The 14,979-nt window shown below is 39.0% G+C and overlaps 1 protein-coding gene and 1 pseudogene across 2 annotated transcripts in view; both read right to left on the bottom strand.

Moving 5' to 3' along the window:
- Positions 1–758: 758 nt before the first annotated feature.
- On the bottom strand, positions 759–12,771 carry LOC146483542 (carbohydrate sulfotransferase 4-like). The gene is made up of 2 exons (XM_085105716.1): positions 9,874–12,771; positions 759–4,154 (listed from the first exon to the last, which is right to left on the bottom strand). The coding sequence occupies exon 1, from the start codon at positions 11,400–11,402 to the stop codon at positions 10,158–10,160; it is 1,245 nt and encodes a 414-aa protein (XP_084961842.1). The 5' UTR covers positions 11,403–12,771; the 3' UTR covers positions 759–4,154; positions 9,874–10,157.
- Positions 12,772–12,898: 127 nt separating this feature from the next.
- Positions 12,899–14,979, bottom strand: part of LOC146483541 (structural maintenance of chromosomes protein 6-like) — a 38,492-nt pseudogene continuing 36,411 nt past the window's right edge. Inside the window, exon 30 of the transcript XR_014863795.1 lies at positions 12,899–14,814. The product of XR_014863795.1 is annotated as a structural maintenance of chromosomes protein 6-like (transcript). The remainder of the gene's footprint in view (positions 14,815–14,979) is intronic.

Genomic DNA, 14,979 nt, shown 5'->3' with positions numbered 1-14,979 from the left:
AGGGATGGCGCAGTGGTGAGAGCACTCGCCTCCCACCAATGTGGCCCGGGTTCGATTCCCGGACTCGGCGTCATATGTGTGTTAAGTTTGTTGTTGGTTCTCGTCCTTTCTCTGAGAACCAAGAGGACTTTCTCCGGGTACTCCGGTTTTCCCCTCTTCTCAAATGCCAGCACTCCTAAAATTCAATTCGTTCTGGAAAGTGGCCCAGTTCAGTAGCGCTTGGCGCTAAATACATTGACACTTAAGTAAAGTGATTTTATAGAGTGGAATCAACTTTGGTTCAATCATGCAGTCAGCAGTGAAACACACTATCTTCTTCGTGCAACAATTCGACTTCACTGGACTTTAACAACTTTGCACAACATCGCAGGTTTAACAGAATCTAGTGCTGGGGAACGATTAACATCTCACTGACAAACTCTCATCAACATGCGGCTGATAAATGACGTCAGAGTAATGTAACTTTAGGCCTTCATGCGACTGGTTGGTAAACGGAATTCAGATTGTGTCTTCCCTTTATTTGACGAAGACAGAACGAGTTTAAAATTATCTAAATGAGTTTGTTTTTTAGACGTCCAACCGACTGAAGCGTAACAACAGAACAAAACCTTCGTCTTTTCGATGAAGGATTTGTGGACCAAGGAAAGCAAGATCCACGCCTAATCCATTACAGTTAAATGCCAACAGTTGTTATCCGGTGAAAACTGACCAATTTAAAAATACTTTGACTGAAAGATTAGTTTCCTAGGAAACAATTCAATTCAATTCAATTCAATTTTATTCACACTTGTTACAACGAAATACAATATAATTTATAGTAAGAAAAAAATTAAACGTGCAAAGCAATTTACTTAGTGATTTTACATTCTACGGAAGAAGTGCGTTGTGGCCAAAGGAGCAAGGCTTTCGTGTTGGCCACTACCTCTGTGCAGTTAAATAAAATAGGGGGAAGTAGAATTTATAATACTGGTTAAAGAGCTCTGCTAGTTAAATTAGACTTAGGAGTGGAAACTACAACAGTAAGGAAAAAAGTGTTTACAGCAAATATATAAGTACAGTATATAGTATATGTTAATTTTTTATATTATTTAAACTCATTAAAAAACTCATTAATAATTCATCATCAAGCCAAAACAAAGCATATCACTACCGTGGAGGAGATTTGGAAAATAATTAATGTGATCTTAATTATCATAAAACTTTGTGAACTTTTACTTCGAATTTCTTCAAGAATTATCAATAGTTCGAGAAGCTATATCAAACACTCGAAAGAGTGTTTCTTCCTATTTCCAAACACCTCGAAGTTGGTTTAAAAAAACTCGGCTGCGCCTCGTTTTTCGAACCTACTTCTCAGTGTTTGGATATCTGATGAAACACGCTTTCTCGTGTTTGATATATTATATCACATTTCTTTCATATTCATGCATACCACTCATCGACATTCCAATCCTAGCAGTATGCAGGATGTTTGTCCCATGAACCTAGTTTAATGGCCTTAGCTCCTACGGGTCTCCTGTAGCTCAGTGGTAGAGCATCCGAACTAGTAATCGGAAGGTCTTTAGGTTCGACTCCTGTTAGGAGCACTCGGATTTTCTTTTTCTGAGTATGCCTGTATCACTGACTGAAAAAATGAACAGATCATGTTGTTCGGTCGTTAAAGAGAGGAATTTCGTGTTATGTAGCTAAGTTTACCAGGTAACTGGATGCAGTAGTACTTGATCTTATCCGTTGTCGTTTCATTAAATAAAAAATGGGGCAACTTTAAGACTTTAAGCAATCACGATGGCAACATCAGTCCAAACGGCACTTGAAAACAATTAATCAGATTAATTGGCATGCTTATAACTAATTAAGCTTCGCGATTTATATTCCACCTCGTTCAATTTGCATGATGAGCTCTGAATTATTAAGGAGCTGAAATTAGAAGGATGGATTTCAAGTTTTAAAAAAGAAGATCAGTATATTCCACGTCATGCGTTTACGTTCACCTTCTTTCTTAGTTAATTTTTCTCAGGGTTTGCAATGAGGGATTTTCAATTGAGGACTATTTGCATAAAAATATAACTTGATTTTCAAGTGAGAAACACCAGTGTTGTGCTCCTCCGGCATTAAACATAAGTTACCCGAACCAATGTCAGTGGATAAACATATTTTTTCAAGTAACTTTCTTCCTTGAATTGTAACGTTAGTCGACTCAGTTATAATTCCAGGGGCCTGCCTTTATTTGTTGCTCAGTTTTTAAGACTGCCCGTTATATTTACTTGGATACAATGTGTGTCCAGTGTCATGACATCCGAGCTGGTAAAATCTCAAGTTGTAGGTCAGTCCGAAGATTAGAATTATCTTGGAGAAGTTCATCAAAACAAAGGGAAATCGACTTCAAACAGGAGAGCATTTTGAAACCCGCCTGACAAGCATGCCAGGAAAGCGCGGACTTCGCGTCAGCCATGCTCCAAATACAACTCAAGCGTGTCTCCAGGGTCTTTGCGGTATTCAAAACGGAGGAGGTTTAATGTCATGATGCCTTGACATCGATGGTCACAAGCTACTGGTGGGACAGGAGCCGCAGTAATTAAGGGTGGTCTTATTTGACTATCGAAAAAAAAAACTTTCATTTTTATCGACCATCAACTGCTAGTCCGTAAAATCTACAGTCTCGATCGCGACATCCCTTGTGGAGTGGCGTGATGGGTGGCTGACTTTCTGGCGCATCGCAACCGGCGCATAAAGCTATTAATGGACTGTCTTTCCGAATGGGGCCCCGTTCCAGCCGGAGTCCAACAAGGCACCAAATTGGGCCCTTGGTTGTTTTTACTAACGATTAATGACCTTAGGGTTCCTAACGCACAAACCTGGAAGTACGTGAACGACACCACTGTAGCCGAGATCGTACTGCGGAATGCTCCTGGAGATGCCCAAGTAGCTGTTAGCCTTTGGTGGAGAACTGGTCAAACAATTAGAATATGCAGCTAAATGGCAATAAGTGCAAAGTCATGGTTATCGACGTTAATTAGGAAAAGCACGTGTTAAACCCTCTTAAAGTGGACGGAAAAGAACTAAGAACTGTGGATAGTGCTAAGGTTTTAGGCCTCATTCTCTCTGGTGACCTTAAGTGGAATAAACACGCTATTGAGTCAATTAAGAAAGTAAATAAGCGCCTATACTTCCTCGTCCTTTTAAGGAGGGCCGGTGTACCATCCGAGGATGTTATTAACTTTTATTTTGTAACTATAAGACCAGTTCTAGAATACCGCGCGCAAGTTTTCCACAATTCATTACCATGGCAAGATACCTTAGCGAGGATATCGAGAGGGTACAAAAGAGAGCTATGTGCATAATCTGTCCTGGCCTGCCATACCGTGACTGCCTAGCTAGATTTGGTCTGTCCATTCTGCCAGATAGGAGACAGGAACTATGTAGCAAGCGTTTTAATAGTATCTCTAGCCCGCTAAATAGTTTACACAGCCTGTTACCTCCTAAGCATGAAGCCAAATACAACACGAGAAGGAAGCGCATTTATAACCTATCACACATGTGCACTGATCGTTACAAGCGCACATTCATTCAATTTCCTGCGATGCGCATCCCTGCTATAAACAATGCCCTGGAAAAGAAATAAATTACTTGTAGATGATAGTTTTCATTTTTTTTTTTTTTTTTTTTAGCAACGTAAGATATTTTATATATTTCATATTATTATCGATACCCTTACCTTTCATTACTTTTATTATGTAAGTTACCTTGATAATTTGTAATTTTTGCTTAGTTTGTAATAATATCAGCCAATTGTAAATTTACGCAATTCAGCCACTTAGCTGCAATGTAAACCTATCTATCTGTCTATCTTCGATCTGCAATTTGTTAGTGTTGGTGTATACGAGTTATTTTACAGGCGTAACCTTTAGAGGTTTCCAAACCGATCCAAACAAACCGATTAAATTAGTCCCCTTGCGGTTTCAAGTCCCATATCATTGCTTATTATTACTATTGTTTTATCGACGCGTTACCGCATTTTTAAAACATGTCGCCCAGCTTGATAACTTGATTCAATCACATGACGCACCACATCTCGCAACAAATGAAATCACCCTTTGCTTCCCTTAAAATTAACACCGACACTCGAAAACACTTTCTTCCCTATAAAAAAATATTACCTGCAAAGTTTATAGATATTACTACGCACCCATACTATTTAACAAGAACGACAAGTTAAACTTTTGTCACGTTCGCAATCCATCGACAAATACAGTGACCGATTCAATCTTCCCCCGCATTTAGCACAGGCGCTATAGAGCCCAATTGCACTTTTGCTTGAGCCTTACGAAGAAAACCGAATTTAATACTTTGGCCAAAATAAAACTGTTTAGTCTGGAAGAAGTTTTTTTTTTTTTTTTCATCGTTAATTTTTTGAATCAGAAAGTACCTGCTTAAAGAAGCATGACCACATATCAGCCATGAAACCATCCTTTTACTTCGTAATCCTCACGAAATAGGGGAATATTGATATTGGACAAAAGTTCTTGAGAGCCATTGACAGGCTTGTATCCAACCAACCGCATCACTTCCTTGCAGTGTTGTTCAATGATATCAACATCACTGAGGGTGATTTTCCACCGCCATCGTTTTACGGCCTGAGAAGGATCGTCCACAGTGCACAAAGCGAGGTGGCTGCAATGTTTGTCGCGGAGGCGTAAGTCAAAGGCCAGTTTAAAAGGTTTCAACATTTATTTCAACATGCGTTCAACACAGTTGTTGAACCAATTAAATGTCGGGAGCGTTTTAACATGTCGTTCAACATTGTTGAAAGCTTAAAAAAAATGTTGAAAGGTTGTTGAAAGTGCGTTGAATCAATTTTAAATTGGTTTAAATTTTCATTCAACATCGATTCGACATTTTCTTTGTTCTTGAAAATGTTGAATGTCGTTGAAACCGTTTGAACACTCCGTTCATTCAACATTTGACCAACAGCCGTTCAACTCTTGTAACTAGTAACTAGTGCCGGTTCTAAACCGCGTGGCGGTCAAGTAAAATCCCTAAAACTCGGAGAAAAAGGGATAGAGTTCCGAATTTTGTTCATGAGTCGGATATATTCAAGCCTTCTTTACAATTGCAAGTTTTACTGCTTTTGCAAATAATAGAACCGACTGAGACTGAAGAAAATGGACAAATAGTTTTCACGTGACTGATAAATTTGGCGTAGCAGTTAAAATGCAAATTTCGAAAAAGATCAGTAGGTCATACACCTTTGGCTCCTTCCGTGGTTTTGCTTAATCTCGTACCCCGATCTCAGTCGTCGGTTCGGGAATGTCGAAATGCTGACCGTGGGAGATCTGGGTACGAGATTAGGTTTTGCTGTCTTCTCCAAAGCAACAGCGTGACGTCAACTAATCCAAAGTGTTGAGGAAACGGGAGCACACGACGGGACCCGACGGCGAAATTTTTATTTTCTTTTTATACTTGAACACTGTTTCTACCAATTCAGTTCCAAGACACATAGTTCGGCTACATTGTATAAGTTGAAAGAATTGGAATCATCGCGACGAAGTTCAAATAACATCAACCCACATTTCAGGTAACGTTTTCATTGGTGTCAGTTTCCGTGGTGGTTCTCTGCAGTGATTCTCAAACCGTCAAAAACTTGGAAAATAACATTTTAATCTAAATTTAGGTGAATATTTTGACCTTTCGTTTATTGAATGCACAGAAAGCGAAGTTTTAAGACGGACAAGCTGAATTTTGCTCATTTTGTTTTTTTCTTTTCCTCCCACCGTTTTTGTTGCCTTCTGTGGGACTTCAGTCGCCTCCAGTAAGGCAGTAGGACAATGCAGAGGTCAAGTTCAAATTCATTTTATTGACACTTATTCAAATTACAATATAATTATAAAAAAGTAATTAGACTGCAAGCAGTCCCTTTCTGGTTAGTCGAGATGGTGTGCTCATAGAGCAGCATGACTGGAGCGAGAAGAAATAAACGAGAAGAGACTGGGGGAGAGAAGGACCCTTTCCCCTTTTTTCCGCCTCTCCCCAAGCCCCCTTCCGCTCGTTCGCTCTAGTGTTTTTTTGGCACTCGGCTATTTCGCGCGACCTCTCGACTATCCAGAAAGGGACTGCTTGCAGTCTAAAAAGTAATAATACTAAGAATAGAATAGCCAAAAAGCTACCTTTATACCATATTGAATTATGCATTGCATTTGAAAAGTGCGTAGCAGCCACTTTCAAGTTGACCGCTACTACAGAGCAATTACAAGTGGGAGGTTATATTTAGATAACTAGTTACAATCTAGTAATAAGAGTTTATATTCTTTTTTAAAAGTGTTGTAAGGGAGACACTTAACTTCAATAGGTATTGTTTGCCAGGTTTTCGATGCCACTACACTGAACCTTGCTAGACAATAATTAGTCCTGAAAGATGGTCTGTACAGGTTTCGATTTGACAAATGAATGGGAAGGACAGTTAATTACAAAAACCTTCCTCGATTTTGTGAGCAAAACTTCCTAAGTATCTCTCGCCCATTTGATTCTGCCAGGCTCGTTTTAGACATCCCTTGTTTGTCGGAGAAGAGAAGCGGATCGCGGGTCCCGGGTCTCGGGTCTCGGGTCTCGGGTCTCGGGTCTCGGGTCGCGGGTAAACTAATCCTTACCCGAACCCTAACCCGCGAAAATTAGGTTTTTCCCGTCATCGGCTTTAAGCAAAAGCATCTTCTGGCGGTAAAAATGATCATGCCACTAACAATGGCACAAGGACCATGTGTCTCTAAAGGCCGGTACTGGAGTCAGTGGTTTACTTAAGGTATTGATCAAAGTAGCCCCGTCCACACTGATGTATTTAAAAAGTGTCCGAAAACGTCACAATGTAGTTTCGTCCACGCTAACGTTTTCGTATCGTTTTCACCCGGTCCACACTAATTGTGTGAAAAGCAGTACGTTAGGATGTGTCTTCGCCGCAGTGTTTTAAGATGTCTCCGTTGTCATGATCCATTCACACAGGCAATGAGTTTGAGTTTGAACGTGTGAACAGGCTCCATTCCACGGAAGCCTGTAAGGGACATGCGAGTTATAGCACCATTCCTTTCATTCAATGAAATGTCTACCCGATGACAATCAATAACAAATAAGACATATAATTTAAAAAGTGATTGTTCAACAATTAGTCACCGAAGTGGAGGTGAATAGTGGCGGATATTTACCGAGCCGCGAAGCGGCGAGGTAAATATCCACCACTTTCACCGACACTGAGGTGGATAATTGTTTTAGTATATACCACACAAGCTGAATAACTAGCGGGCTAAAATTCCTTTATTTTTCACAGTATACCGACAAATGGTGGGAAATTTTAAAATCTCGCGCGCCGCGCGGTAAGTGATTTCTTGTTGTATAAAGTTCCGTCTCGCTTTCTTGCGAACAATTTAAACTTTTTGAGACACTTGTTTAGTTGCTAAGGTGTCATTCCTTTAATTGTTGAAATTCGTCTTGATTTTGAAACCATGCTCCAAAACATTAGATGTTTTATTGTCTACATTGTAGTTATAGTGCTCGGCAGTTTTCGTAAACAAGGCATTGTAGTTTCATTTTTCGCCTTAAAATATGAGGTCGGAAACATTAAATAACTTACCATTTAATGCCGTCAAACTAAACTTTGTTGTCATTTTTGTATTTTTTTGAAAAAGCTGCCTCGTTTATCTAAATAAATTCCTTTTTAGTGACCGTGGCGAAACGGGAAGCCATCTTGTATCCCTTTGGTTGCTCGAGGTGAATGCATGCTATTAAAATTCCAACCGACGCTAACTGAGCAATTAATTAACTTATACTGAACATCGATACCAACCGACAACTGCTTCAACCGACAACTGCTTCAGTCATTGATCGCCACTGACGTCGATTGATAGACTGATTTCAGTGGAGCTCGGTGCACCAAAAGTCCATCTAAACCGGTCAGTTATTAACCACTGTTACACCATCCGCTTACCGGTAATGCAGTTAGATAAAATTGCCAATGATGAAAAATATTTACAGCGCAATTATTTGGGGTTAAAATAGTTAAAGGAATTTTATTTGGTGTTTGGACTTATTACAAATTATATTTCGGTTTTGGGAATATTACAGAAAAAGACCAGTTGACTCGTTATGCATCTCTCTAGAAATAGTACCTTGTAGTTCGACTTAGTTGTTCTTAATGTGTGATTAACGTATAAATTCTCCTGTCATGAATTCGGTATGAGCAGCTGTACGTTTCCGCGGAAACACTTGTGATCGTAAAAATATTTTCAATTAAGCTTCCTACAAATAATAACACCTTGTTTACCTTACTTTTTTTTTTCCTCAACTTGACCTTTTCGCTTGTTTGTTCCAGGAAAATGTTGCTGCTCTTATTTTTAGTAGATTTTCTTGGGTTCTTTTACCGAATTCATGGTAATTGATGTTCATTTTATAGATGAAGATATTTAAATAACAATGTCCGTAATATAAGGTGTTTTTGAAAATAAATACTATGATCTTAGGGTTATATCCATTGTTGTAATTCTGCTATCAGCCGCATACTGGATATATAATTCGAGCTTTAGATTTTGTTGACCACGTACTCATTTAATTTATGGAAACGTTTAACCAATCATCTTCGATGAAGAAGGCTAACAAATCGACTACTTGTACAATTTTTTAACAACAACTTTTAGTGTTTTTCAGATTATCTTTGTGAAACCTTACTGTATAAGTCTGAACTTTGTAATTTTTATATTGGTCTCCCTGTTTCAGTTGTATTGAGTGGACAACCCAAGCTTTATGGTGATATCTTACTAGAAAAATGTCTTTGGCTCAGCTAACAGATTGAAGGCACGGATGCAAATAAGGTCCTTGTAGCCAATCACAGAAGGCTTGCGTAAGATTTAGTTTACGTTAAGCAGGTGGTTGTCCAGTCAGTATAAAAATGGGTGCCATCTAGTTTTAGTAGAGAATTGATTGTAGACTAGAGTAAGCTGAACTGTTGCTAGTTCGTAAGGCAATAAAGAAGAGTCAACCGAGAAGCTATTGGATCTTTTGTTGAGTGAACACCGCTAGTTCCGGCCCAAAAGTTTGTTCAACACTGCTAAGCCGTGACCCTGCGGTTACTGCTAGGGAAGCTAACAATGAGGACATACGCTTACAGATGAAGACAAAACTGAATTCTCTCAAATAAAACTAAGGTACAATTCAGAGAAGATCGACAATTTGTCGCTCAGTTTTTAAGACTGCCCGTTATATTTACTTGGACACAATGTGTGTACAGTGTCATGACATCCGCGCTGGTAAAATCTCAAGTTGTAAGTAAGTTCGAAGATTAGAATTATCGTGGAAACGTTCGTCAAAACAAAGGGAAATCTAGTTCACACAGGAGAGCATTTTGTAACCCGTCTGACAAGCATGCCAGGAAAGCGACTTCGCCAAACTTCGCGTCAGCCATGCTCCAAATGTAACTCAAGCGTGTCTCCAGGGTCTTTGCGACATTCAAAACGAAGGACGTTTAATGTCATGAGAGATTTACCTTTGATCAGCAATTTATTAGTGTTAGTGTGTGCGAGTAATTTTACTGGCGTAGCCTTTAGAGGTTTCCTAACCGATCCAAATAAACCGATTAAATTATTCCCCTTGCGGTTTCAAGTCCCATATCATTGCTTATTTATTTATTACTACTGTTTCATCAACGTATTGCCGCATTTAACATGTCGCCCAGCTACACAACAGTGTAGGTTTTTATTTATAATAATAAATAATAATAAAAACATATTTATGTCCATAACTTGGTTCAATCACATGATGCACCACATTTCGCAACGACTGAAATCATCCTTTACTTAACCACATCTCGGAGACACTTTCTTCCCTATCAAAACATATTACCTCCAAAGTTTACAAATATTACTACGCCCCCATACCATTTAACAGAACGACAACTTAAACTTTGACACATTGGCGATCCATCGACAAATGTAGTCACAACTCAATCTTGCCCTGCACCTAGCGCAGGCACTATAGACCCCAACTGCATTTTTACTTGAGCCTTACGAAGAAAACCGAATTTAATACTTTGGCCAAAATAAAACTATTTAGTCTGGAAGAAGTTTTTTTTTCACCGTTAATTTTTTGAATCAGAGAGTACCTGCTTAAAGAAGCATGACCACATATCAGCCATGAAACCATCCTTTTACTTCGTAATCCTCACTAAACAGGGGAATACTGATGTTAGACAAAAGTTCTTGAGAGCCATTGACAGGCTTGTATCCGACCAACCGCATCACTTCCTTGCAATGGTGTTCAATTATATCAACATCACTAAGGGGGATTTTCCACCGCCATCGTTTTACAGCCTGAGAAGGATCATCCACAGTGCACAAAGCGTGGTGGCTGTTCTTGCACATTTCACTTCGCGAGTCGGCCGGGTTCGTTGCATTGTGCAACCATGCTTTCACGCTCTCTACCACAGGTAACCCAGCAAATTTATAGAGGCGCGACAGTCCCTTCAGTGGGTTCATGGCGAAGTCTTCGTATCGTTGGATCATTATACGGTCTCTCCAATGGAGGGGGAGGTTCTTGACAAACGCCAAGTTTTGCTCGGTTTCTTGACATTTTGTACTGCTGTAACGTCGTAAGCTTTTTCTATCGGTATCACTGGCAGCGCTCTTGAAAAACCCTATACTACGAGCAGAACCGATGGAAGCGCGAGGATCTCTGATGAGAAAAATGATTTTGCAATCAACACCTGATGGATTGCACGCAGCCAAAATATTCTTCAAACTTTTTTCTGCGATACGACGAGTAAGGACTTTTGCTGCGTTGACGGCATAGTTATTTCGACAAACACTGCTTAGTATTTCGCTTGTCATTGGCGGACAAAGGTTCGACTCCCATCTTAGATCAGACACTTCATATGGGCACAAAGGCGGAGAACCAATGACATGGCTTGCACGAGAGCGACTGGGATCTCGATAGTAATACTCGAGGTCTTCAACAACTGACTTGTTAAAGCGACAGTGAAACATGTCTTTTAAGAAGTCTGCCATGAGGTTGCCATAGCTTTTGTTAGCGGTCTTCATGAGTCGCCCCACGGTTTGAAGTGGTTCGTGGAGATAAAACACGGAAGGATGGTGGTTAAAAATGTCTCCAAGCATTGTAGATCCGGATCGTCCATGAGACATTAGAATAATGTTCTTTCGAGGTGACATCGAGTTAAACTCTTTAGAACCGGGTGTTAGTGGTGGCCGTTGAAAAACGCCTCTGTCTTTGTGCACCTGTTTTAAGTGGTCGCTAAACTTAACAAGTACACCGTACTTATCTCCCGTTATATGCTGAAAAACAAACGTAATAAAAAGGATTCCAACTATGGTTAAAAGAAGGCTGAAAACTGTTCGCCTCCTGGAGCGTACCGCCATCTTGATGGGTTGGACTGAACTGATCGGAGGTTACTGAGGTCTGCGTGGCGGCAAAGGTGTTTGACCTGCAGTCATTATGTTTATTTATGTGAGTCATTGTATTCCGCCCTTAAAAGACAATTTCAATAATTTCTTATGGAATAACTAAATTGGAAATAAAGTTTGGTCGTTAGGAAAGCGATATACTTGATTCTTTTTCCCAAGAAAATGGCAATTAGGATTTTCCGATTAAGCAGAAATGGCCCGGAAAGATTTTTCCGCCTTGCTGGCTCATTGGATGCAAAGTGGTAATTGTTTCAATTTGCACAATGTAATTTGTTATTCATTGTTTACAATTAGATTGAATTTCCACTATAACAGAACGCTTTGTGATAAATACAATGTCTCATGGTGGAATGCAAACATTATTTTCTTTTCTGTCTGCGTTAAAATAAGAAACAAAATTCCCGTATCACAGCCTTTCTTGGAAAATTAAACGGACGGCTCTCAGAAAACGTCACTCAAGTTAAAAAATTACCAGAAGGGAAAAGCGAAAAAAAAGTCTTATCTCGTCTCGTCTCGGTTGACAATTTTCGCCCACGTGCTTGTGTTTCGCCTCCAAACCTATCCGCGATAAAAAAGAGGAGATTAGTCGCAGTCAGTGAAATAACTGGACGCTTACACACCCCGGAAGGTGGTCGCAAAACAACATATATTTAGTCTATAATTTCACGGATATTTTGTGTAGTCTGTTTAACTTATTCAATTTTTTGTGGGTCTCGTCATGAAACGAGCAAGCAGATAAATGTTTATTTGATGAGCAGACTAAATGAGTCCAATTACACTTTTTCAAGACGGAAAAATGTGTTCCATTTAAGTGAATCGGCAAACCCCAATAAAGCGGCCATTAAACTAGGTTGGTATGTGTCACAAACATCCTCCATACTGGCAGGACTGATTTGAATGACAATGTGTGGGCCAGTGCGCAATGTTTGTCGCGGAGGCGTAAGTCAAAGGCCAGTTTAAATGGTTTCAACATTTCCTTCAACATGCGTTCAACGCAGTTGTGGAACCAAGTAAATGTCGGGGACGTTTGAACTGGTCGTCCAACATTGTTGAAAGCGTAAAAAAATGTTGAAAGGTTGTTGAAAGTGCGTTGAATCAATTTTAAATTGGTTTAAACTTCCATTCAACATCGATTCGACATTTTCTTTGTTCTTGAAAATGTTGAATGTCGTTGAAACCGTTTGAACAATCCATTCACCCAACATTTGACCAACATCCGTTCAACGTTTGTAACGTAACTTTTGCCGGTTCCACACCACGCGGCGGCCAAGGAAAATCCCTAAAACTCGAAGAAAAAGGGATAGAGTTCCGAATTTTGTTCATGAGTCGGTATATTCAAGCCTTCTTTACAATTGCAAGTTTTACTGCTTTTGTAAATAATAGAACTGAGACTGAAGAAAATGGACAAATACTTTTCACGTGACTGATAAATTTGGCGTAGCAGTTAAAATGCAAATTTCGAAAAAGATCAGTAGGTCATACACGTTTTGTACCTTCAGTGGTTTTGCTGTCTTCTCCAAAGCAACAACGCGACGTCAACTAATCCAAGATGTTAAGGAAACGGGAGCACACGACGGCGAAATTTTTCATCCAATGACATTTAATGAAATGTGCACCCGATGACAATCGATAACAAATAATATATAAGAATGAGAATGATGAATTTAATCAGAAAATGACACAGGCATACTCGGAAAAAAATCCGAGTGCTCCTATCAGGAGTCGAACCTAAGACCTCAGGTCTTAGGTTCGAGGTCTTAATCGGAAGTTCCGATTACTAGTTCGGATGCCCTACCACTGAGCTACAGGAGACTCGTGGGAGCTATTTAAAGGCCATTAAACTAGGTTAATTTAAAAAGTGATAATAATTATTGATTATCGATGTCTCGAAAATTCAACACTGACGTTTTCAAATGCACCTTTTATATTTATTATAGTATTATAGGACAGTCGACTCCCGACAACTCGAATCCTCAAGGGAAATTTAAAAAGGTTCGAGTAATCGGGAGTTCGAGTTATCGAGGGTAAAATTATATAGAAAATGACCTGAGAGGAAAGGAAATTGGTTCGAGTTAGCGAGGGTTCGAGTTATCGGGAGTCGACTGTATAAGAATTGTTCCTTCTTTGCTCGATCCCAAATTCTTGACACACCGGCTCCGCGAGATTGAGTTACAAATAATTGTCCATCATAGTTGTCCTCCATAGCATGCTATTAAAATTCCAACCAACTGAGTAATTAACTTATACTGAACATCGATACCAACCGACACAATATCTTCTCCCCATTATATTTATAAGAAAAGTATGGGGGCAAGAGAGGGGAATTTGTTCTTTGATATTAGGGGTTAAAGGGTTAAAGAGGTTAATGAAATTGATGAAGGACCAACGTATTTATCAAAGCAACTTCAGCAGCCGCCAGAAGAAAGCCTAAAAAAAAGGATGCGTTCATAACTACGATCAGATGGTCTTCCATCTGTTTAACATTTCATCTGCAGGTCCCATGTAAAAACACATTTTACGAAATTAGGTTAAATTTTATAGGAAATTGCTCTCATGGACCGAACTCTAGTGCTCGTTGTCTGTATTAGAGAAGGCCCCTGTAATAGAGAGAATATGTGGAGATCTTGCCGGGAATATGGAAAATGTCCGCAATAGAGCTTCGACTCAGTGTATTACTCGTACGATTGGAATTGAGAATTTTTGATTGATAAAGTGATTGTTGGATTTTTTACACGGGAGTTTTCCATCGTTTTGTGTTTTTGGTGCGCGTTTGTAAACTTCACTGGCTTCGTCCACTGACATGCGAGATAATCGTATTTGAACGGTGAGCAAGTGTGAACGAGTTAACGAGTGAGGGAACGTCAAGATTTGTCCAAACTCTTGTGATAGGAAACCAAAAAAAACGACAAACAAAATTTGTTAAAAATCCTGATTTAATTATACCTTGTATGTTTTTTTTCTGTTAAATTGGTAAAGATTTTTTAAAAATATTCTCTGTGAACATAAAACAATATACAAAATAATATATAAAACATGTGAATGCTATAACTGACAAAATCTACCTGGAAAATGCACATAAAACAACATACAGATTAATATTTTTTTTATAAGTGGTGGAAAATTTATGTAAGAAATTAAAATATACTCTCAATTTGGTTTCAACTGAAACACCACGTTTTCTTTTTCACGTTTTCTTTGTTGATAACATATGAGCATAACGATAGATAATTCTACATAAAACTACTTTATCTATCTAGTTACACTGTATTAAATTTATAATTTCGTACTTAGTCCCTGCATCCAGAGTCACCTGTCAGGGTTATCAAGCTTAAAAATCTTGACCATGTTCTTATCTATTGGCAAGGAGCTAAAGAGAGAGAAAAAAAGTGTGCTCAGCAAATTATCTCTTCTTACATTACAATTAAAACTCAAGAACAGTGGAAGCTCTTTTTACCAATACGACAACGTTGTAATTACGGTCACGCACTTTATTATTATTTTTTTTTTTACAATTTACTTAACCTAACAGGGT

The sequence above is a fragment of the Pavona decussata genome, unplaced genomic scaffold (assembly GCF_977016875.1).
Source record: "Pavona decussata unplaced genomic scaffold, jaPavDecu1.1 SCAFFOLD_38, whole genome shotgun sequence".
NCBI lineage: Eukaryota > Metazoa > Cnidaria > Anthozoa > Scleractinia > Agariciidae > Pavona > Pavona decussata.
The sequence above is the reverse complement of the archived record's forward strand: the minus strand, read 5'-3'. Positions and strand labels throughout refer to the sequence as shown.

Excerpts from the sequence above, each read along its gene's own strand:
- LOC146483542 (XM_085105716.1), bottom strand. The coding sequence starts at position 11,402 with ATGGCGGTACGCTCCAGGAGGCGAACAGTTTTCAGCCTTCTTTTAACC.